Raw genomic sequence first — 24,730 nt, 5'->3', positions numbered from 1 at the left:
TGTGCGAATTAGCCTTGAAAAACTACACAGGTGACTTTCACATAATGATCAGTTGTTCAGCAACAGTTTGGCTATATAATGGAGCTAAACAAATGGTACGTACAAGCAGTTACCATACCTATGATGGTTGCAACATCTTCATAGTCATGTGATCACTATTTGCGACTGTCTTTGCTAGCTTCTTACAAAGTCAGTGGGGAAGCCAGCGGGAAGTTACACAGGGCGACATGGCAGATTTGCTTAATGATGACAGCAAGAATTGCTAGAATCTCTATGGCTAAGTGGTGTGTTGGATTGCTTAGTGATGAAAGTTTTTGACCCAGTTACCATTGTTAAGCAAGAACCACCTGTAATTGCTTGCTGAATTAAAGTTAAGGCAAAGGAGGCCTCTAGACTGTGAATATGTACAGATACATAGCAAAATATACGTTGCTGCTAAAACAGGTCTAAAATCCAATCTTCCAAGAGGTCTTGTATTAAATCTAGGTAACTTTAAAATACAAAATGGATGTTTTAAGGAATAGTTTGTGTATGTTTGTGCCTTTGAGTCAATCTTGGCTCCCAGTGACTGCATAGACAAGTAGTTTTCTTGGCAAGGTTTTTCAGAGGTGGTTTGCCTTCTTCATATTGCTGAGAGAAAGGTCCTGGCCCAAAGTCACCCAGCTGGTTTTCTTTCCAAGGTAGGATTAGAACTCAGAGTCTCCCAGTTTCTAGCCCAGTGCCTTTAACCACTGTACAATTCTGGCTCTGAAAGGAATAGTTACTGATTAGTTATGTCTTTAGAGAGAAGCATAGAACAGAATTGATTATGCATATCCAGTGACAACATCTAAAGATCTGTTCAAGAGTTTTCCCTTTCTCTGGAGTGAGGGTCATATGGCTGAGGCTGAGAGGTCTTCTTTGTGGGAGCCCTCACATTTCAGACTAGAAGTCTGTAAAGCATATATTCCCTTGTGATTTTTAGACAGCTTAATTTCAATGAGCCTTCAACTCTAAATAAATTTTATTGGTGTCCATCTTAGAGAATTATTATTATTGTTATTTTTCAACAGTTGGATTATTTATGTCGGAGCTTTTGCAGTGTTAATGTGCTGTAAGCCTTCCAGAATATATTGAGCTCAGTGAGCTATGAAACTGGTAAATAAATAAGTCTCAGTCCTTTGGACTGCCATCTGTCAGAAGTGGTGTAGGGTCTCCCGCTTGGGCGGGGGGTTGGACTAGATGACCTACAAGGTCCCTTCCAACTCTGATTATCTGTTATCTTTGCCTAGCAGTTTTCAGATATATCAGTGGTTGCTGTGTTCTTATCAGCAGCCATATGAAGACTTTTCCATTGTAATGTAATTGATTTAAATTTGTCATTACAACAGAATATGCTCCAAAATTAAAAACAAACAAACAAACAGAAATGCCACTGAGAAGAGCAGAGGAATTGTTGTTGTTGTTGTTGATCTGTTGAGTAGGCTAGGCCTTCAAACACTTATGCATACTTTTTTATATATAAATGGTGCTTGGAGGGGAGGCAGTTAGAACATTTTACAAATATGGCACAAAGATCAGGAATAGCAATTTGAAAATTCATCCATACATCAGGAATGTATCAAGCATCTGCAACTCTGAAAATATTCCGAGTAAAAATGAGTGCAGATGTAAGATGCGCTCAACTCTTTATAAAGAGTACAATCTAAATTTGTAAAAAATATTTTAGTGCAATAAGTAGAAAAGGACGCAGTACATGAAAACTAGTTTCCTGGAGCAAACTAACAGATGTAAAGATTTGTTAGTAAAAGATGTGACATCTCCTCTGTACCTCCACCCCCAGATATATAAAAATTAAAGTGATAATAAACAACTAATAAGGGATACGTTGGAGAGGAGTCTTTATATCAGAACTCTTAAGTTTAATCCTAGTGGATCTTTTTGACAGAGGATTCAAGGAAAAGTCAGGTATAAACAGTCATGTTGCTGTGTTGATTCCATTATGGAGACGTATACTGTGCCATAACATGATGTCCCTCTGCTAGCTAAGTTCCCAGGAAGGTTGAAAGAGATGTGAGTTTTTCTGAGATATTTGAATTGGAAAAATTTCAAATGCAGATGGGCATGTTTTAAGTAGTCATATTTGTCCCAGGATTCATAACTTGAAATGTGTATAGTCAATATTACTTGATGTGCAAAAATATATCTAGCTTATTGTCTTTGTGATTTGAACATTGCAATCAAAGAAACCAAAAGCTTTCATGTGAGGAGAAAAAAGATTTTAACGAGAATACTTGAAAACAGCAGTGCGGTAGAATAATATGCAATTGCCATGTATTTTATTTTGGTAAATACTCACCTGAAAGGTAAACATCATATTATTTTGGTATAGACACATTTGCATGAATTGGAAGTTTGTCCATGGAAAATTGAGTTTCCTGGACACAGAACCATATTTATGATCGGAGGCACATTGTACAGATGTTCTTAGAAGACCTATGTCAATAGAAAACAGATTGTGACAATGTTGTGTGCTAAATCTTTTGCAGTATGTAAAATCATCACCCAGATATAAATATCTATCATGACTTGCTTTGTTTCACTGAACATAAATCACAATAAAGTGCTATCTGTCAGTGCTGCCTGTAACTGCCATCTATCAGCCGGGGAGTTGAGAAGCTCAGCTATTGCTGTTGATGCTAGAATAAAAACTGGGCAAAAAAGAGACTGGATGACCTATTTTCTAGCTTATTCATCTTAGGCAAACTTGGCATCGCCCGCAGAATTTGTTGCTATAGGAACTAAGGCACAGAAAGGAATTTTGCTGGGTTGCTTTGTAATACTTTTAGTCTTTCTGCGTGGTCCCCCTTGGGGCATTGCGGAAAATTACCGACTTGTACTGATTCTGTCAGTTTGTTTCTGTCTCCTTATTAAGGGTCTCTATTTAGCCAGTTTAACAAAGGCACAGCGGAGAGGGATATCTTGGAAAAACATGAGTTGCCTCATATTCTTGATAAAAGTTTCCTTTGAGTGATTACAATTTACTTATGTGTTGAAAACATGTTTAGCCCTCTTCCTGTTTAACATCTCAGAATGGCACTATTCTGTATTTGTGGGCACTGTTTTTTAAACTTTATATACAATATGTCCTTATTTTAGTCAGTGTTTTGTTTTATCGCGTTGCATTTTGTTTTGAATTATACAGCATGCATTAACATAGTTGGAAGGGGCCTTTTAGATCATTAAACCTATTCCTCTCAGGACAAGAATCCAAAATTAAACAGTCTCAATAGATCCCCATCCAGTCTGTATTTAACACATCCAGAGGAGGAGAGTCCACTACATTGTGTCCTTTAGGATGAGACAACTTCGACAGTCATTCAGATATTTCAAAGAGTGCTATCATAGCTACCTCATTTTTCTTCTCTCCCCTGCCCCCCCTTCCTTGTAATGGTATGTGGAAATGACCTTGGGAGATAGGAGGTGCACCAGACTACCAGCATGTAAAAGATATTTCAGCCCACAGAAGGCGGGAGGGCATTGGAAACGTTTCAGAAAGGACCCTCTCTAGAGAATAAAAGGAAAGGAGGAAAGAAATACTTTCAATCTTGAAAGATTGTATTAGTGTTTCTTTACAATAAATATAGTGCCAGTATGCCCAGATTTGCTTTTTATCTGAGTTACCTTGCAGGGCTCACAGTCCTTCAGTCTCATAGATCATTATCTTTCTTTATCATTCTCATTTGATTTTTGCATATGGTATTAGGTGTACTGGCTAAAATCCTAGAGAACAAAATCAGCATTTAAAGTAGGAAAAATTAATTATGGTAATAGCTGTTAATGGAACAGCTTGAGTACCACTCATAGGAATTCTTGCACTGATCAAGTTGTGGAGATTGATAACATATGATGATGATGCTCCTTTAATTGTGTTAGATTCTCATTGATTATATTGATTATAGCCCCATTTTCTTATCTTGAACTACTTCCTTCAGTTGTTCTATGCTCTGGCTGGTGTTGTAGTCCCTTTCAAAACCATATACCTAGGATTCTAGGGTATTAGCCATCCCACCAAATGTTGTGCTGTCTGCAATTTTTGTAATGGTGTCATTTACTTTTTCATCCGGTGATAAAAATGTTGTGGAACATAGGTATGAGCAGATCTTATGAGATTGTACTTGATGGCTCACTCCATTGGATAAGATACCAATGACTGGTGCCCGTGAATGCAGCTTTCAATCCACTTATGTATTTGTCTAATTGTATGTCATTCAGCACATGTGCAAATAGCTTGCTAATCAAAATATCATGTATTGCTGTCTTTTGATCTGTTAATCCTTGAGCTAGTCTATTATTTGGAACTAGCAATATTTGTCCTTTCCTGGATTCCTCAGAAGTAACGCACAGAAGGTAATAAGACTTATTTTTTAACTGAGACCAAGAATCTGCCATTTACTGCTTCTGTCCTAGACTGCTTTTGGCCTAGCAAGCTAGAAGAGAAAGCAGTAAAAGAAAAGTTGAGACACAGAAGTGACTTCGGGGCAAAAATGACCTTTCAGATTTGGGGGAGAAAAATAAGAATTGATTCTCATATCAATCTATAAATAGACCTTATAAATAAATGTCCACAAGTACTTTATAATCATAACCCCACACCTTCTTTTGATTTCATTAGACGACAAAAGGCCAGGGAACGACAACAGAAGCTTTTGGCTGAATTTGCATCAAGGCAGAAAAGTTTTATGGAAACTGCTATGGATGTTGGTAAGATTTGTTTTCAGTTTGCACTATTCATTCTTTTTGGTATTGGGAAATGAAATTAAAAGGCAAATGAGGAAGAATAGAACCTCTTTTAGACTGAACAGAACAAAATAGTATCTTCTCTTTAGATTCCATTTTAGAACATATAGCTAACAGTAACTATGGAAATAATTGTTTACATTCAAAATGAGGTTCCTAACAAATTATGGTGATGAATCTCTGCTCTAAATATAAGCTATCCCAGTAGTTTTGTTTTCATGTTAAACATATATTGAAAAAAGCGATAAGTCTTTATATTTATTGTAGTATTTGCATCTGAAGCAGACAAGGATACTTCAGAATTAGTGTGGGCCCATTCATTATTGCTCAGCTATTCCTTAAAAGGTACCATACCTTTCCTGAGATTTGCATGGTATTTGCATGGACTCTGGTAAATATACTTTTGAATTTGATAGGTGGCAGGATGTGTGATGATGAGTCACCACTGAGGTGACATCTCCGTAACGCTGCCAGTATTAAAACTTGTACTTTCCTGAATCTTTTATTGCTCCTGTGCATGCCCAGGTACAATACCTGAAGTTGTTAGCTTTAAATGTGTCCAAATAGTTCTCAACTTAACAACCACAACTGAGCCCAAAATTTATGTTCAGTGAGAAATTTGTTAAGTGAGTTTTGCCCCATTTTCTTCCACATTTCTTAAGTGAAGCACTGCAATTCTTAAAATTAGTAACACAGTTGTTAAATGGCTTCCCCATTGACTTTGCTTGTCAGAAGGTTGCAAAAGGGGATCTACATGACTCTGGGACACTGCAACTGTCATAAATACGAGTCAGTTGTCAATCCGAATGTAAATCATGCGACCCCAGAGATGCCGCAATGATCATAAGTGTGAAAAACGGTCATAAGTCACTTTTTTCAGTGTTGTTGTAACTTTGAACAGTCACTAAATGAACTGTTGTAAGTCAAGGACTACTTGTACAGGTAGTCCTCAAGTTACAACAGCAATTGGGACCTGAATTTTTGCCACTGAGCAATGTAACCGTAAATTATTATGTCCCATGACCACATGACTTAGCAACGGTAATCCCTGCAGTTCCCATCATTGCTGTCATTAAGTGAGGAGTGAGGGTTATTAAGTGAGCACCTCCTTGCAACTTCCTGCCAACTTCCAACAGCCAAAGTCAGTAGGAAGCCAATAGGAAGCTGCAAGTCCCAGACAACTTGCAAGCAGGTCAGCAGGCAGGTAAGTGGCTACTGCTGAGTGGGAGAGAGTGGGGAAGGGGTACACAGGGCAGAGTGGGGTTGGGGTGGCTACTGTGGGGTGGGAGAGGATGTACAAGACTCCGGGATAGTGTGTGGGTGAGAGAGATTTAATCAAGCAACTTGCAACGTTCCTTGCCAGCTTCCGTTGTAACTTTGAATTGGAGCGGTTGGCAGGGAAGATTGCAAATCACAACCACATGACTGGGACGGTACAGTTTTTGTAATGGCAAGCCCATTGCCAAGTGCCCAGATCTCAATCACATAACCACGGGGTGCTGGAACCATGGTAACCTTTGAGCATTTGTCATTATCATTACTCCTTCAGCATGGTCAAAACTTAAAATGGTGGTGATGTAGTGGTTGTTAATCAAGGAGTACCTACATTTATTTACTTACTAATTTTTTTATCTTTCATTCATAACTCATGAATGCACCGTCCTGCTTTACTCCATCACCATAAACCTATGAGATCAGTCACACTTGAGATTGTGATGGTCCAAAATCACCCAGTGAGTTTCTATGGCAAAGGGTGGGCTAAGAAAGCAAACATAATTTAAAGAATAATCAATAGGGCTGGCAAGATAGTTTAATTTCTTCTAAATTTAAACAACACCACAAGCAAAGAGACTGGCAACTACCCAAGAAACTGTGTGTCTCAGTATTATAAAGTAGAAGAGGATATTGTAGATAAGCAAAGAAACTCAATAGGTGGCTCACAACCTGGTCAGTAGTTGCATTGCTTCCTATTTCTCCAGACAGATTTTAACAATATATGGATATTAGTTGAATTTGCAGGTGGTTTCCGGTAGTGTGTGCCTACCACAAGGTTTTGCAAGTCCTGGTTTGACAATTCAGAGAAGAAGCATTTTGATTAAAACTGTTTTTGAAGGTTCTTCCAGCATGAATTGAAGCCCAGCTCAGGATCACTTTTGAAATATTAATTAATTAATACTTTCATTCATTCTATATGGCTATTTATCTCACACATATGACTCAGGGTGACTAATAGAAAATAAAAATAGGATTAAAACACCATAAAACGCAAATATAGGAGCCAAAATAAAAGCAGTCGTCACCATCAACTTAGTGAAGGTACAGGCTTAGCCACACAAGCTGAACACCAAGCTTAGAAACAAAACTAAGTTTTTAAGGCCTCATGAAAAGGGAGTTAGGGTCAAGGCAAATCTAATAATATCTGGAGGAATGTTGCTCAGAAGGCAGATGCCCTAACAGAAAAAGTTTTCCTCCTTTGACATACCAGACGATACTTCATAGCAGATGTGTCTTCTATTGGATCTTATAGTATGGGTAGATACAATTTGGGACATATGGTAACCCAGTCCCATGCCATGAACAATTTTATACTCACTACCAATATCTTGAATGTAACCACAAAATATATTGGTAACCCATGTACCTGGTAACATGTATTCTGGACCAGTGGTTTGCAACTGTATAGAAAATGTTAGAAAATCTTTTTAGAAAATTTCAATCAATTATGTATATTAGAAACTGAAGCTCTTGGTTATAAAATTGAATCCCTTTCTTACTCCAGGCTATAGGAGAGTCGGGGGAGAAATGTGTCACCTGTTCTGGACACTCAGTGTAACTGTATCCTTCAGACTCCTGAAGCATAAGATTTTTTCTACTTAAAGGTCTCCCAATTGCCTGAGTCAATTGCCTGTGTTTGAACAAATTACAATATACAATGCTCTAATGATAATCTAGAGCAGGGGTGTCAAACTCGCGGCCCATGGCCAGATGCGTCACACGCTGTCCATGTCCAGCCCTGGTTTAGCGAAGGGGGAAAAAGTCACAATAAATCACGTGACGATAATGTGATGCCACGCGTTTGACACCCCTGATCTAGAATGTCTAAATCAATATTTTTCAATCATCCTGAGGATTGTCTTAAAGGGCATATAGGTGGTCCTCGACTTACAACAATTCATTTAGTGACCATTCAAAATGACAGTGGCACTGAAAAAGTGATATTTTTCACACTTCACAACTATTGCAGGAACCCTTGGGGGGTCACATGTTCAAAATTCAGTTGCTGGGCAACTGACTTATTTACAACAGCTGCAGTGTCTTGGGGTCATGCGATGCCCTTTTGCGACCTTCTTACAAACAAAGTTAATGGGGAAGCCAGATTTACTTAAGAGTCATGTTACCAACTGAACAACTGCAGTGATTCGCTTAACAACTGTTGTAAGAAAAGTCATAAAATGGGGCCAAATTCACTTAACTGTCCAGCAGAAATTTTTGGCTCCATTGTGGTCGTAAGTCAAGATTCCCTCCATTGTTGTTTTATTTCAAATTATTTGAAATTAAAGGTTTTCCTTGAATTATATTTCCCTTTAATTATTTTAAATGAATTATTTAGAAGTAAGTAAATATTTATATTTTAGCTAATTTAATTTAATTTTTAAATCAATTTATTTCGCACATTTATTTTTAAGAGTTTTTTTTAGCTAATGCCAAACAGGTGGTTAGGAGAATGAAATAGGCCTTGAAAGGAGTTGGAAATGCTATAGTAACTGAAAATCACCTGTCATTGTCATCAGCTGTTTATACACAGTATTTTCTCTGCAGAAGGTCTGTGGGCCTTGGTAGAGCAGGAAAATTTTTGTCTATAATTTCAAAAACTATATCTGGTCAAAGCCAATAAAACTGGAGCCTTATTCAACATACAGCAATTTCCTTTGCTCTTTCCTTAATCTTGGTTGGGCTAGGTCTTTGGATAGGAAATTGAAGAGTTTTTATTATCTCAAGTTGCTATAAGGCAAAATAGGATATACCTATAATCATAATTCATGGCTGGCCAGTTTTTGCTTTGCTGCCATAAATGATGTCTGTAGAAATGCCTAATGGAACAGCTGTTCTAAGGGAAAATTTGCATCATTTTGCATAAAATCGTATGACCTTCAAATCTGCCTGATTTGATCACATGTGCTATGTTAAAAAAAAACTTGGTAAAATTAAAGGGTGGATTTTAGTTCTCTGAGAATTCGTGAAGAATATATCCTTTAAATTGTAATGTAGGGTGAATTGTTTTTTTTTCCAGTCTCTTATTAATACTGCATCATTTAGCACACAGTTTCTGAAGTATCATTTTTTGAAGAGTTGAAGGTGAGAAAGAGAGAAACTGCACGACACAGTTTTAGAACATAAATAGCTTACTCTGTTCTTCTGAGAATACACATGCTACGTTAGGCCAACCAACCATTAGCATGCTGATTCTGGGAATCATCTTGATGCAGCAGTTCTGTAAGGGTAGCGCTGCTTCTGGTTACACATTGTAAACTCTTTTTCCTTTTGGAATATTAACTGTTTTCAGTGTTTAAGTTTAGGAGCTATGAAAGCAGAAAACATTTAAATATCGAAGTCTGGAGGATCAGAAAGATCTATGTTTGTTCCATTAATCCAGGGCTGCTTGGTTTTTTTGGTTTTTTTAAACACACACACACACACACACACACACACAATCAGAAAATTCTCTTGATCCCCCAAACTGCAATGATTAATAACTATTCCATATACTTATTTTTTATTTATTAGAATACCAGGTAGACAGTGGCGATATATTGTATATCTGGTGCTATGCTGCCAAATAAGAGTAACTCTGGATTACTGAAAATGGGCACTTCTCAAAATAGATCATTTCATTAAAAACAATTGATTACTGTTAAGATTAATGCTGTGAAATTTGTTTTGGAGTTTCTTCAGCTGATTAGGTAAATGTACACATGATCTTAAGTTTAGCTGAACATTTGAAAGATATTGGGCATTCAAAGTGTTAATTTAAATACATGAGTATTATGACTTAATTTTTTTAAATGCATAGTGTAAAATGAGAACCCATTTGGGCTGCAGGGGTCGCCAACCTTTTCAACCTTAGGGACCACCAAACTCATACTTTTAAATCCCGAGGACCACTAATACGAATTTTTTTAAAAAGATAATATATTTAATATAAACATTTTATTTTTATATCAAATATAAGTTTAGTATTAATATTAATATATATATATATATATATATATATACACATACATACATACATACATACATACATACAAAACTCACAAGGCCATCACACAACCCATTATACCAACATCAACTCCATCAACCAATCAAGAGGCAGCAGCGCAGCCAACCAGCCCAGCACACCAGCTCCCACCACCAGTATTTATAGAGAGACGGCAGCTCCGATCACACCCTGCTTGCACTGGCACTGGCACGAAGCTGAAAGCACCAGCCTGAGGTTGGCGAGTGGGACCTCGCTGAAACGTTGCCAAGATACTCTTAATCTTACACAGGAAAAGACCCGAACACACCTAGACTTACATACCTGTGAAAATCTACGAAAAATAAATAAATAAATAAATAAATGTGTGTGTGTGTGTGTGTGTGTGTGTGTGTGTGTGTGTGTGTGTGTATGGTCATTATAGTTGTGCTTTTAAAGTTGTAGCAACATTTCAGCAGAATCTCATCTGCCATCATCAGGCTTCTGTATTGTGTTCGTCTGTGAGTCAGACTTTTACAGTTGTTTCAGTTTTAAATTTGGGGCTAGCCTACTGCTGTGCCAGAATGTTTTTTTCTTCATCCTGATTGGTTGGGAGTCTTGGTCTGTGTTTATTGGTCTTCGGCTTTGTGCTTCTCTGAGAAGCACAAAGCCAAAGACACAAGCCTAAAGATGATGAATGAGACTTCATTGATATGTCGCCTAGATACTTCCAATATTACGTGGGAGAAAACCCAAATAGCCAAAGATCCACATACAAATACCCACGAAAACCTCAGAAAACATATGTTTTCTGAGGTTCTCGCAGGTATTTGTATGTGAATCTTTGGTTATTCGGGGTTTCTCCCGCGTAAAATTGGAAGTATCTAGGCGACGTTTCGATGAAGTCTCATTCATCATCTTCAGGCTTGTGTCTTCGGCTTTGTGCTTCTCAGAGTAATGTGAGCTTGCAGCTGCTTCTTCCCTTTAACTGCTAGTGGGGGTGTGACTTGATTGGGTGGGGGCTTGGCTGTTTTCTGATCCCCCAACCAATGAGAAACAGCCAAGCCCCCACCCAATCAAGTCACACCCCCACTAGCAGTTAAAAGGAAGAAGCAGCTGCAAGCTCACATTACTCTGAGAAGCACAAAGCCGAAGACACAAGCCTGAAGATGATGAATGAGACTTCATCGAAACATCGCCTAGATATTTCCAATTTTACGCGGGAGAAAACCCGAATAACCAATGATACACACACACACACACACACACACACACACACACATATACTTAAGTTTTCACGGGTACTTACATGTATGGTATTCAGCTTTGTTCGGGTATTTTCCCACGTCATTGTAGTTGTGCTTTTAAAGTTGTAGCAACGTTTCGGCAGAATCTCATTTGCCATCATCAGGCTTCTGTATTGTGTTCGTCTGAGATTCTGTCGAAACGTTGCTACAACTTTAAAAGCACAACTACAATGACGTGGGAAAATACCCGAACAAAGCTGAATACCATACATACATACATACATACATACTTATTTAATTATAACAAAATCGTAAATGCTTAATCATAACTGTGGGGCAGAGTGAAGGGAAAGGAGGGGCCTCTCTTATTTTGGGGGGAAGAGGGAGGATTTAAGAAGCCACATGGTGCCTGGAGGCTGGGAAGATCTGGAAGGGGAGGAACCAGCTCCCCCTCAAATGGAAGAAAAGCAGAGCCATCTCAAATCTCCCCCAAGTCAGAGGAAACCTCTCCCTCCTTTGCCAGGTGTGGCTGCCTGGAGTTGGGGGAGAGCAGGAGGATCCAGGCTGGAAGTGCCGGCGAAGACGGACTCTTAATAACCAGGCAACATGCCTCCCCTTCAGCCTCCACATAAGAAGAGGACTCCCTGAGGCTAAGCTCCAGGCTTCTCCCTCTGCTTCCAAGCAGGGAAGGATCCCTCCCTCTGTGGAGGCTGAAGTGGGGGGGGGGGGGGTGTTGAGCCCAGAAAAGCTGGAGCTCTCGCCTGCAGAAACAGGCTGGTTATTAGGAGCCTGTCTTCCTCGGCACTCTTTTGGTCTGTACATTTGATCTCCCCCTCCCCATGTCAAAGGAAAGCCAGCCGGGTTTTTCCTTCCCTCCTTCCCTTCTCCCTTCCCAACATTCAATCCTACTTCGGGACAGAGGAAAGCATGCTGGAAACGTGTATTGGCATTTCCAACACACTTTTCTCCAGCACTCAACCGCAATTCTTCGCGTTCCTCCAGGCCTGGCTTGCTGAGGGGGGAGAGCAGCCCTGACGTCTCTGCTGCCCCCCCAGGAAAAGAGATCAGAAACAGCTCTCGCTGGGGTAAAAGAGCAGAGATCGGAAGGCACAGGCAACAGAAAACAGTGCTTTTCAAAGGCGGCAACTTCCGTCTTCTCTTGCCTGTGCCTTCCTTGATCTGAGCTCTTTCGCCCCAGCAAGAGCTATGTTTCTGCTAGCTTTTCCTGTGCTTTCCCCCGGCAGCGATGGCTGGGGCTGTGCGGGGGGGGGGCAGAGTGCCGAGGAAACTGATGCCGATGCATAGACCTGGCCTGCGAGGGGGTGAGGGGAAAGGATCCTTTGAATTGGTGTCCCCTCCTGCCTCTTTCCTCCATGCATCAAGGAGGTTGAGCAGATGTCAGCGATGCCCTCAAGGGAAGATGTTGCAAGTTGGACGCTCGGCCTCCCCAGAAGCTTCTCTTCCTCCTCGACAGAAGCGCTCACGCGCAAAGCGCTCGCCGCCCCTCTGGACCCTGACAAGCCTCTTCCTTCCCGCTGAGCGTGTGATTGCTTCTGGTGAGGAGGAAGAGGGGCTCGAGCCTCTTCAGCTGTGCGCAGCTGCTTCCTGCGGCTCAGGAGGTCTGCGCTCTTCCCACTGCTGCTCGGCTTCCTCAATGCACTGAGGCAGGAGGCAGCAGCCACGACACGGGAGACTGCAGGATTGCCCCGCCTCCCCCCCTCAGCATGCTGCGGCCCACCAAAATTTGGGCCACGGCCCACCGGTTGGTGACCATTGGGCTCTAGTGGGTAATGCACTAGGCTAGAAAGCAGGGAGACCATGAGTTCATGGTTTCAGTAGTCAATTCAATTTATTTCATTCTTTATCAGTTCTGATGTACCGATGTCTCTTGTTGGATGGAGTTTACAGAGTTTCTCTTTTAACCTGCTGGCATCAACCCTCCACCTTTGAAGGTTTTATTCCACCAGTGTCAATACTTCATCTCTGCTGTTCAAATGACTTTGTTATTTTGTCCTTTGGGAAGATCACCCAGTGGGCTCTTGCAAACATTGCCAGGCTTTTATTTAAGTAGGCTTGCTGTAGTTAGTCATAACATTTGTTAGTCACTCTGGGTGAAAAAAGCCTAAGGGCAGCAGATCCCCAAAGCCACTAACAATGAGTCACAAGTGATTAGTTGAACTTTGGAGGATCTTCTTCAAGGTCATATTACCCAGGCTGTATCAGACAGTGTGACTGTTACCCAATAAACAAGCAAGCAAGAGGAAAATGAAGCCCACGCCACGTTTGAATCGTATTTTTCAGCGCAGACATTCCCATTCGGTTTTCATTTTAGCAGTCCACATGCTGGGATCTCATAACTCAGCTATGATTGGTGGACCACTCATGTTGTATGCTAGCACTTAATAAGACTTAATATGTTGCAAAATCCAATAAATAAATTTTGCAACATTGCAGAATACATGAAAGGCTCCCAGGCTTTTCTTACAGCGGAAGAGGCTTGTGCTGCCTGTTACAACAAATATTTTTTAATGCATGGAGATTATGTATTACATTGCTAAAGTCTGACCATAAAAAGGCATCCTCCAGGGCAAAAGCAATAAACTTCACACTGTGATGGTTCAAATTACAATTAATTTTCCCTATTATTACCTTATGAGACTGTTGTTTACTTATAGTGTCATTTCTCCACTCCTTAGAATCGCCAGATGCTGATATTGCTATGGAGATTGCAACAGCAGAAGAACATGTTTCTGAAGCTATCTATGATTGTGTTATTTGTGGCCAAAGTGGCCCTTCCACTGAAGAGCGACCAACAGGATTAGTTGTTCTCTTACAAGCTTCTTCAGGTATGGCTTCAAAATCAGACTATTGTAGCACCAACAGATTAATGAGATGTAGAATGCATTTGTTTGAGAATATTTGCTGCTGTGTACTGCAAAGGAACTAATAGGATAACGAGAGGCAAGGAATATACCTTTTTTAATGCAGAGAGAAGTGATCCCATTTTTCACTTATTAGAGAACAGAAACATTAGGTTAAATAAAATATGCCAGTGTCTATTTTGAAGAGTACAACTTGTACTAAATTTTCCATTGGGAAATTCCATTTTCCATTGGGAATGAAGAGAAGGGCATTAATATAAACTATTTGTTAAAATAAAATGTAACATTTTCTTGATAATAACCTTTTCTTGACAATATAATACTGATACAAGAAATTTTGATAGTTCAGTGCCAGCTATTTAGTCAGTTCTGTGACTCTTTTAAGTCCCTTACCCTGCATGGATGGGATGCACTTTAATTCCATTTTCTAAAATCTCTCTTTCTCCCTCTCCTTCTCCCACCATCTCTCTTTCTCTTTCTCTAGTTTTGGGGCAGTGCCGTAATACTACTGAGCCTAAGAAGTTACCAACAACTGAAAAGGAACAAATATATCCTAATGATACTTGTGCAGCAGTATATGAAACTCGCCTTGCAACTTTACAACAGTTCTTTAAAGATGTACGTAGATTTTGTAGCTGTATAGTGGAAGACTATTCTATTTAATTTTCTTGTAATGAATTGTATTTAGAAATAGTGCTTATGATATAAAGTTTTGTAAAGATGATTTTGTTGAAGGAAATCTTGTTGCACTCCTTTCCTGATCTGGACCCAGTGTGCTTCATTATGTTCTGCTCATATGCTGAGTCTGTTGAGACAAGTCAGTTTGGAGAAAGGTAATTGTGCTTTCAAAGTTAGAAGAACAAACATAAATAACCTGCACTAACACTCCTTTCATAGCTGAATAACCCTTCTTTAATAGCTGAAAATGCAAAAAAACTGCAAATGAGCAGGAAGCTCTACTAATGAAAGTCAAGGAATATACTGAAAAAGTAGGAGTATAACTAAAAATAAAGACCCAACTAATGACAGCAATACGACCAACAGTCTTGGAACTGGTTAGAACAGCCTTAAAGTTGACATAGAATGGTGGATAATGTCAGCTTTTGGGGCTCTGCTATCAACAGTAAAGGAATCAGTTATCAAGAAATAGACAAAGATTTGCACTTGATTGGGCAGCCATAAAGGCTGTGGAAAAGATGTTCAGGGCTCTATATCCAAAACAATTAGAACTATGTAGATAATGACTTTCTTGTGATGCAGCTACGCATGCAGAAGTTGGAATTTAAAGAAGCAGGATATAAAATATAAACACTTCTGAACTTTGGCATTGGAGAAGGGTCTTCAGAATACCATTGATAGCCAGGAATATAAATAAATAGATCATAGAACAAAGCAATCTAGACAGTGGTGGGTGCTGGGTGGTTGGTAAGGTTCGGGCGAACCCCTAGCTATGATCTCTGGCTGGGCCCGCCCACCTGCCCTTGTGCTATGCTTTCTCTAAATAACTAATTTTTCCCCTGCCCAGGCCACCCAGGTGAGTTCCATGCCGCCCTGCTATACTCACCGGAGCTGCCTGAGTCGATTAGTTGCCTGTTTGAAGCTGCGTTTCAGCCCCAAAGCGTCACGTGTGAGCAAAGCATGCGTACGCGCACCATGACTAGCAAACCCCTTGCCAACAAAAGCTCAGCCCACCTCTGAATCTAGAGTTCTCATTTAAGACACAAACTGCAAACTATTATATTTTGGATATATCATGCAAAAACCCAGCTCCTTGAAAAGTTCTATAATATTTGGTCTAAAGCAACGGACCAAGAGTTCAAGTCCCACCTTAGCCATGAAAGCCAGCTGTGTGACCATGGACCAGTCACTTTCTCTCAGCCCAACTCACCTCACTGGGTTTTTGATGTGGGAAAAATAGGAGGAAGGTGTATTGGATATGTTCACTAAGTTGAGCTATTTCTAAAAACAAAGGGGGCATATCAACAAACAATCACCACCAGCAGGATGGGTGGACACAACTACAGCAGCAGTGGATACACCATTGAGAGATGTAAAAGGCTAGAGTCAGGACAGATTACCTTGGAGAAATACTAGGGAGAAACTATGTTAAGAGTCAGTATGTCAGCACTTAATCAGACTACATTATTTATTTCTGTAATAGAATCTCTTGTGGCATTTCTTCAAAAACTTGAAACTAATCTATACATTAATATTTATAGAGTCAAATGATTGTTTTTTCTAGAAGATTAGCTACTAAAATAATCATAGCGAGAAAAAATAAATCTATTTTGGTTATCAGAAAAATGTATACCTCTGAAATCCTTTGAATTGTCTGCCGAAATGCTGTGAACAGAAAAAATAAATCCTGTTGCTAATTTCCTTAACAGCACATATAATAGTACATATAATTAAAATTATTATAAAAGGCTTCAAGAGATAATTTTAACGAATTACAAATTTGTTTTAAAAATGTTAAATGAAAGCTTTACCGTGTGTTGTATTCCAAATGCAACCGCTATTAGTCAGTGTGTATAATATAATGTTTTCTAGGCTAATTTCTATAATAATAACTCTTATAACTGTAACTCTTATAACTGTAACAGTCCTGGGGTTCCTGTGAAGGCATTTATGAGAATTGTGGCTGGATGCTGGATCTAGGTTGTTGAATCTCTCTATAGAGGAAGGCAAGATTGTTGAGATTGCTGACTCCAGAAGCCGACACTCATGAGCAGATTATTTTGTGGTCAGTTTATGATTTGAATGGCTAGGAAGCTGGATTCCATCAAGCTCACCCTCATAATGTAGCCTTTTATGGACATTAAGCTCAACCAAGGCATGTTTGTTAATCACTTTTTTCTTTCTTTTTTTAAATTGTACTGGAAAGATTAAGACCTTTCAGCTGGTAAAGTATGAAAAAGAAAAGGTGAAAAGAGGAAAATAAAGAAATAACTTCCCCCTTTAGCCTAGTAAAGACATTTATCTGTATATGTCAGCTGAAGGCCCTTCTCCTTAGAGGAAGATATATAATGCAGCAAATGGGTGCTTGGAATGTGGATTTTGGAAATTAAAAACCTAATTTGGAATTATAGCTTTGAATTATAAGGAAAAAAATCCATGGGAAATGACAATTATTTATGATCTTTCTATGATAAGGGGAACTTTGTATGTTGGATACTAGAGGGAGCTAGAGGATAAAGAAAAGAATGTAGCAGAAATCTATAACAGAAGTTTTTGGATATTTGTCTAACAAACATCTTGATAAGATAAACAGATTTCTTAATAAGATGTACAGAGCATGTAGTTGCAAAACAAGAATAAATTGCAACGGATAATTTTGAAATTATTTTGAAGGAGGACTTAAATGTGATAGGCAATGTGAAGGAAATAGAGAAAGATATGGGCACACAAATGGAACTAATAGATAACTTACTCCTTCAAAGAGATGCACAATCATTGAACCGGGAAACTGACTTGGATAACTTTTTCTTACTGGAAAAAAAAAGCTTTTTTGGTATTTCTTGAAGGACTGTTAGAGACAAACAGAAGGAGAAACTTTACTTTTTGGATATATAAAAGAAATCTGTTAAATGTTCTGAAAGATTTCTGGCTTTAAAAAAAGAAATAAAAACTAGTTCTGGAACTCATTTTGAAGAGGTTAAAATAAGATTCTTAAAACATAGGGAAGAAATACAAGGTTTGCTTGTTCAAACAGCTAACGGTAAAATCATATGTGGTTGCTTTGCTGAACCTTTGTTGACAGAATGACTGACAACATTTTTAGATTTTTTTTTTTTATTGAAGAGATGAGCTATGGGTCTGAAGAAAAATTATGAATTTAGAAATGGTGATAAGCTTTTAAAATTGTCTTTATTAGGCTAAAGGGGGAAGTTACTTCTTTATTTTCCTTTTTTTCTCTTTTTCTTTTTCATATTTTATATTGAAATGTTTTATTTTTTATTCTTTGTATTTGTTTATATTCTTTTCATTCAAAATACTACAACTATTTAATAACTTCAGCAGTTGTTTTTAGATTTAACAGTGCCTATGCCACTCTTGCTCATTAATAAAACTGTAAGTATCTTAATGAAGTAGTGTCCTATATTTTAAAGTAATAATGACTCCACATGTATTATCTTAAATGTTATGCTTTACTTTTTAGAGTTCTTGTCTGCAATCAGTATCAATTGGCTGGGAAGGAGGTGTATATGTGCAAACATGTGGCCATACGTTACACATAGATTGTCATAAATCCTATATGGAATCTCTGCGGGTAAGATAAAATGAAATGTTTCATTTGTAATCTTTTAATTATTAAATTATTATGAGTTTCCAGTAGATATTAGTGGGACCTTAATGAACTATAGGAACTTTTAATATATAAGAAAGGAAATCCACGTTTATAAACATTCTACAATACTTTATCCAATTCATAAAGAATATAGATTTCAGTAGCAATGTTTTGTAATATGACAGTAAAAACACTCTCCACTGTAGTTTATCCTCCAATTAATATGGCTAATGCATTTTTAAAACATTTGTTTCTAAAGCTATGTATATGAAACACAAATTGTACATGAGGTTCAATAGGATGGAAAATATTCTTATTCATGCAAATTGTAATTCATTAAAATTAAGAATGTAATACAGGATAATTTATTTAGCTACAACTGTAACTTGTATAATTTTTGTATAGAAATAAATAGCAAACTAAGCTTAATGTATTGGAAGTTATTTAGTCCTGATGATCTGAACAAGTAAAAGAATCAGAAGACAAGCTAAATTGTCTTAATGTTTTTTAAAATTAAGAATTGTTTTTTTAAAAAAATATGCACAAAGTCTGCTGCTGAAACAAGTCTTGTCAGCCTACTTATACTTTAATTGGATAACTTTTACTATAGAGTGGGAATGCAGTAAGCATAGTATATCTTGATAGTTAAGTTTCAGTCCTAAGTCCTGCATTATTTAATATTTTAATTAATAAATTAAAGATATGAAGCAATGTTTATAAAATTTCCAAGGCACACAACTTTGGGAGAGATACCTTATACATATCTGGCTTGCTACTTTTTAAAAGAGATACTGGTATAGTGGTTAATTCCAAGTAAATATGAGGCAGCAATGTGTTATACTTGCAAAAAGAATGAAAACGCTGTTTTAGGTTGCAACAACAGAAGAAGAATTTCCTAGACACACTTTATTATTCCTTTATTAGGTTCCCCATCTTGAGTACTGTGTCCAATACTGAGCTCTGTTCTAAGGATTCTGGGAAATTGGAACAGTACAGATAAAAACTTGAGAATAATTGGGGGATATAAATTAAATCTGATGGGGACAGATGGGAAGATCTGGATATTATATGTTTCTATTTGAGGAAAGGTTATGTGGGTAAATGAGGGAGGAAATATAATACTACTTTTCAAATATATAGAAGTATATCAGAGAGAAGAAGGTCATCACATGTTTTTTTCATTCCAGATTCAGATAAGGGATAATGAATTTAGGTTACAGGAGGGCAGATCCAATTGCACCGGGGTGGGGGGGGGCAGGGGGGACACCGCCTAACAATAAGAGGAGATCCATTGTAGAAACTAACTGCATGTACAGTTGGTTGATCCTCCTTCCTTGGATCACATAGACAATTACTAGATAGCCATCTCTAAAGGATGCTTTAATTTCATTGTTGCCCTGATCAAGGCATGGATTTTGTAGTCTCTATGGTTCCTTTCACGGATATGGTCTAGTCTGAAGCTATGTTAAAAGCTGAGGAATTGAAAGCGATGTTGAATATTGCCCAAGTGAGAATAAACATAGTTATTTTTCCAACTAAAAATGTACAGATGGTTTTTAAATAAAATCTTAATTAAAAACACATTTAATGTAGCCTCTTACTCAGACATATTATTAAGCTTTCATCCTTATTTTTCAGTTTCCTTAGTATTTGGCTCATGGCCAGTTAGGTCTAGGAGGGAGTTCTGGTCCTGCCTTAGGCATGAAAGCCAACTGGGTGACTGGCCAGTCACTTTCCATCAGTATAATCCACTTCACAGGGTTGTTGTGCAGAAAATAGGTGGAATGAATATTAGATATGTTCATTGTTCATTTATTAAAAAATAAAGTTAGGATACAAATAAAATAAATATAAAATAAATATAAAATAATGTTAATGCAGCACCTAGGGAAGAATCAAAAGCATTTTTAATCCTTGCTATGCCTGCCAATTGACCAGTGTAAACTCTCACTGCTTATTAATGGGTAATTTCTGACACACACACACACCACAACAAGCCCTTAGAGACAAAGAGATACAGATTAGGAGACAGTAAACACAGCTTTGAGAGTCAGTTTAGTGTAGTGGTTAAAGCACCAGGGTAAAAACCAAACGTCTGTGAGTTCTAGCTCTGCCTTAATCACACAGCCAGTTGGGTGACCTTAGTCTGGTCACACACACTCAGCCCTGGGAAGAAGCAGGCAAGGGCAAACCACTTCTGAAAACGTTGCCAAGAAAACTGCAGTCCAAAGACAAAGACATCTATAACTTCACTGATAGTAGTGCTAGAACATGAGCAAGCGGGGCTAAGAGTGGGATGCGAATAAATAACTACTGTAAATATTTAAAAATAATATAGATAATATAGTTTGTATGTATCTGGACTGTTACCAAATTCAGATATGAGGAAATTCAAAAATTACTAAGAGGACTGTGTGTATTTCAGTTTTTTAAAATTTCAAAGTAAGCCTATCATCTTTCAGCAGTCTTCGTTTCTTTCATGTTTAATCCCCACTTCCTTTGGAATTGTTATAGTTACAAATGCTTGCCATTCCCGAAATTCACTTATTTTGTTGTTTCTTTTAGAACGATCAGGTTCTCCAGGGTTTTGCTGTGGACAAGGGAGAATTTACGTGTCCTCTGTGTAGGCAGTTCGCCAACAGTGTCCTTCCATGTTATCCCGGCAACAATGTAGAGCGAAACCTTTCTCAGTGTCATAGTACCAAGAATATGCAGGAGCTCATCAAGGAGGTTGAAGAACTTCAAGAGCAGCTGGGAACTTTCCCAGTAAGCATCAGTGTAAGGCAGAAAGATCCTTGTTAATTTGTCTTTCCATCTTCTTTCTCTTTATTCATCACCTATTTAGTAAAAGCCAAACATTGTCTACTTTTCTCCATTAAATGTAAATGTTTCAGGAAAATTAGTTTCAAACAGATTCAATTCAATGATATCACCTTTAAAATAAAGTTATGATTATCTCAGCATTTTGTTGTTGCATTTTAATATAAGTAAATATTGATTATTAAACCCATGCTTTCCAGCTTCTTTTTAATAGGACTAAATCATATTTCAAGAATTGTTGTAATAGTGTAAAAAAGATTGCATTTATGACTAAAAGCTATTTAAAACCTTCCAGTTTAGAATGTTTATTGTTATGATAAACATTGTGGATTAATTCATTTTATATGTAGTTTTATATTTTGAAGCTTTATAAGACATTTAAAAATACACTTTCATGTATAAGCTTTAGGGTCCAATTAATCCAAATCTACCTGGAAATAAATTACAATTACATACTTTTGAGCAGCTATTACAATTCTGATTAGTAGGGTCTGACTTTCAATTTTTTTCTTTCTTTGTACTGCTTAGCTTTTAAAAGAATATAGACTATTTTTTTTATTAAAGTGATTTCAAAAACAAGAATATAATAAAAATATTAATATATCTAATCTTAATGAAAGGCTAGCATGTTGGAAGTGTTTGTTTTAAAACATCTCTGTCAATGACCTCCAGTGATTGAATAGCTAAGAGTTTGTTGAACATCCCTCTGTTAAGTTATAATGTAATATTGTATAGTTCTGTTTAATATTTCATTGCCTTATATTTGCAGAACTCATTCTCTGTGTTTTTTTCTGTTATTGATGTTAGTTTTGCTAATTAAATTCAAGCCGCCTTTTCTTTAACAGTCAGAAACCAATTTAAGTAAAGAAATGGAGTCAGTGATGAAAGATATCAAAAATACTACCCAGAAAAAATACACTGACTACAGCAAGACTCCTGGATCACCAGACAATGATTTTCTTTTCATGTACTCGGTAGCCAGGTGGGTAAAATATTATTGTAAAGATTGCTTCAGTTGCCTTAATGGACAACCCTCAACCTACAAGTTTATGAAATGAGGAAATGTGGGTACAACAATGAATAAATGGGAATTGATGAACTTACCAAGAAGTTTCCATATAACTTTGGTAATAAAAACTGAAAACGATTCAGAAGATTTTTATCAGACTATGTCATGGACACTTTCTCTAATTTATCAATAGCAATTGATTTTATCCTCAAAGTATTGTTCAAATATTTTGTATAGGTTTTATGATTTTATTGCTTTTTGTGAGTCATCCAGTACTCTGGTAAATAAGACAAACGGTTATATAAGTTTTTAAATAAAATAAATATGTCTCAGAGGATTCTATTAAAGAATCCCTTTGACTCTGGAAAATCTTCATTGGGTAGATCCAGTTGCAAGGAAAACAATATTTCATCACAATTGTAGCTTGATAATGTTCAATTATTGCAATTACAAATTCCGATTTCTAGTATTTCCAAAGCATTACAAATTATATTTTCTGGTAATTCTTATAATATAGCCTGTCCCATGTGTTCAGAATGGATTCTTGGTTATTTTTTGTAGCTTTTCTTGCCATAGTGATTTTTTTTTGGGGGGGACACTGCTAGGTACTTTGAAAGTCAGTAGAATTGTCTCACGGCATACTTGCACATAGTCTGTGCATGATACGTCAGAGTTATTAATGCATGTGAGTATTTCAGGAAGATAGTAACCTTTTCTTGAGCCTTCAAGAAGAGAGCTATGAGGAACAGTGATTTTTCTAAGCTGATGAATGGTTGTATACTTTGACCTTTGTAAAAGTACGGTAATAAGAACTAAGTTTATAGGGTTCTTTTTGTTGTTACTTATTTGTACCATAGGATTTTTCTTAAAAGGTTTCAGAAAGTTTTTTTTTTAGTGTTATTGGACTTTATATCTTTTAAAGGTCATATACTCCAACCATTTGCAACAAGAAAAAATGAATTCTACAACACACATGTTAACACTGCTGGAACACCAAGAATGAGGTTATAGTACTTTCAGTACAGGATAGTTTTCATTATCTGAAAAATATATCAGTTTATAAGAATGCTTCTAGAAATTTTAAAAGTCCAATGATTTGTTTACTTGTTTATCCCATTAAAAGTGGTGGCTGGTTCCACACATTCAAAATTATGAAATAGATGTCATGGATAGTTGTATTGTATTGAATTTTTCCCCCCCAAATTATCATACAACTATGTTACCTTGGTTAAAGAAAAACATTTTTTTTTTTTAAATTTGGAAGGTAAAATGACTGAAGAGGACAGAGAGCAAACTGGACCATCCCAGGCTCTGTGAGGAACCTTTGGTTCTCTCCTAGTTAACATCTAACAGCCATTTCACCACAACGGAGGTAGTGACAGGAAGCAGGGCCACTCTTACTAGCTCAGTTGAGAGAACATAGCCCTGTTTATTTTATTTTTCCCCTTTGGAAAAGCTTTGTTTTCCTTTCCCTCCTCACTCCTCTCTTTCTATGCAATCTTTTTCAAGGACCGGGGCCACCTTTTGTTATTTCTCAGGGATCAATAATGTCTTTCTTTTTTATAGAACAGTGAGTTACCATTCCTTTAAAGAACCCTGAAGAGATTTCGGGAAATAAATATTTTAAAATTCATCTAATGATCTAAGATGTGATTTGCATTTTTTTTTCCTGTTCACTAATATGAAATCTGTGCCACAGCTTTACTGTTAAGTTTTTAGAAATTTAGTGAGTGCTGCAAATTGCCTGAAGAGTGGAAAATTCCCTAGTCATGTGGCTGGCCTTATCAGCAGCAACCAGATGGAGCTCAGAGCCTAAACATTTTCACTGTTAAATTGCTTTTTCTCAATGTAAGGAGGATTAAAGCATTCCTTCAAAAAAAGTGGTGACATAAGCTGCAAACTTAGGAATATTATTATTTGAAATGCTACTATTTTAGTAATGTGAATATGTTTTAACAAACATTTTGTACAAAAAGAGTTCTTTTGTGACATATGCCATTGGAATTTTTTGCAAAATAGTTTGTATTCAACGAAATCCTTCCAAGTGCTTTACATTATTTGGATTAGCTCAGGGATGGGCAATCTGGTACCCAGAAAAAATTTCCTGATTTCAGTTACCATCTGCCACTCATTTGTATAGCAACTGGAGGAGTTAAGAGTCCACGTTTGTAGGGTACAAATTGCTTTTACCCTGTTAATAGCATTTAGCAATAGCATTTAGACTTATATACCACCCCATAGCACTTTACAGCACTCTTTGAATGGTTTACATACTCTTTGAATGGTTTACAATGTTGAAGCATTGTTTACATATTTCCCCAATCTGGGTCCTCATTTTACCGACCTTGGAAGAATGGAAGGCTGAGTCCAGTTTGAGCCTCATCAGGATCGAATTCGAGGCTGTGGGCAGAGTCTGCCTGAAATACTACATTCTGACCACTGTGCCACCAGGGCTCCCTTTACCCCGTTGCA

The 24,730-nt window shown here is 37.5% G+C and overlaps 1 protein-coding gene across 7 annotated transcripts in view; it reads left to right on the top strand.

Annotated features, from left to right (window-relative positions):
- Positions 1 to 24,730, top strand: part of UBR3 (ubiquitin protein ligase E3 component n-recognin 3) — a 96,329-nt gene that overhangs the window by 43,339 nt on the left and 28,260 nt on the right. For 5 of the 7 annotated variants that reach the window (XM_087919967.1, XM_087919969.1, XM_087919966.1 and 2 more), the window contains 6 exons: positions 4,655 to 4,743; positions 13,956 to 14,105; positions 14,626 to 14,759; positions 18,301 to 18,411; positions 20,995 to 21,207; positions 22,095 to 22,231. In XM_087919967.1, coding sequence (XP_087776093.1) covers positions 4,655 to 4,743; positions 13,956 to 14,105; positions 14,626 to 14,759; positions 18,301 to 18,411; positions 20,995 to 21,207; positions 22,095 to 22,231 — 834 coding nt within the window. The remainder of the gene's footprint in view (positions 1 to 4,654; positions 4,744 to 13,955; positions 14,106 to 14,625; positions 14,760 to 18,300; positions 18,412 to 20,994; positions 21,208 to 22,094; positions 22,232 to 24,730) is intronic. The other 2 variants (XM_087919970.1, XM_087919968.1) reach the window with 1 other exon arrangement.

The sequence above is a fragment of the Pseudonaja textilis genome, chromosome 1, assembly GCF_049901715.1.
Source record: "Pseudonaja textilis isolate UNSWEBS1 chromosome 1, rPseTex1.2, whole genome shotgun sequence".
NCBI lineage: Eukaryota > Metazoa > Chordata > Lepidosauria > Squamata > Elapidae > Pseudonaja > Pseudonaja textilis.
This window is presented reverse-complemented; position numbering and strand designations above follow the sequence as displayed.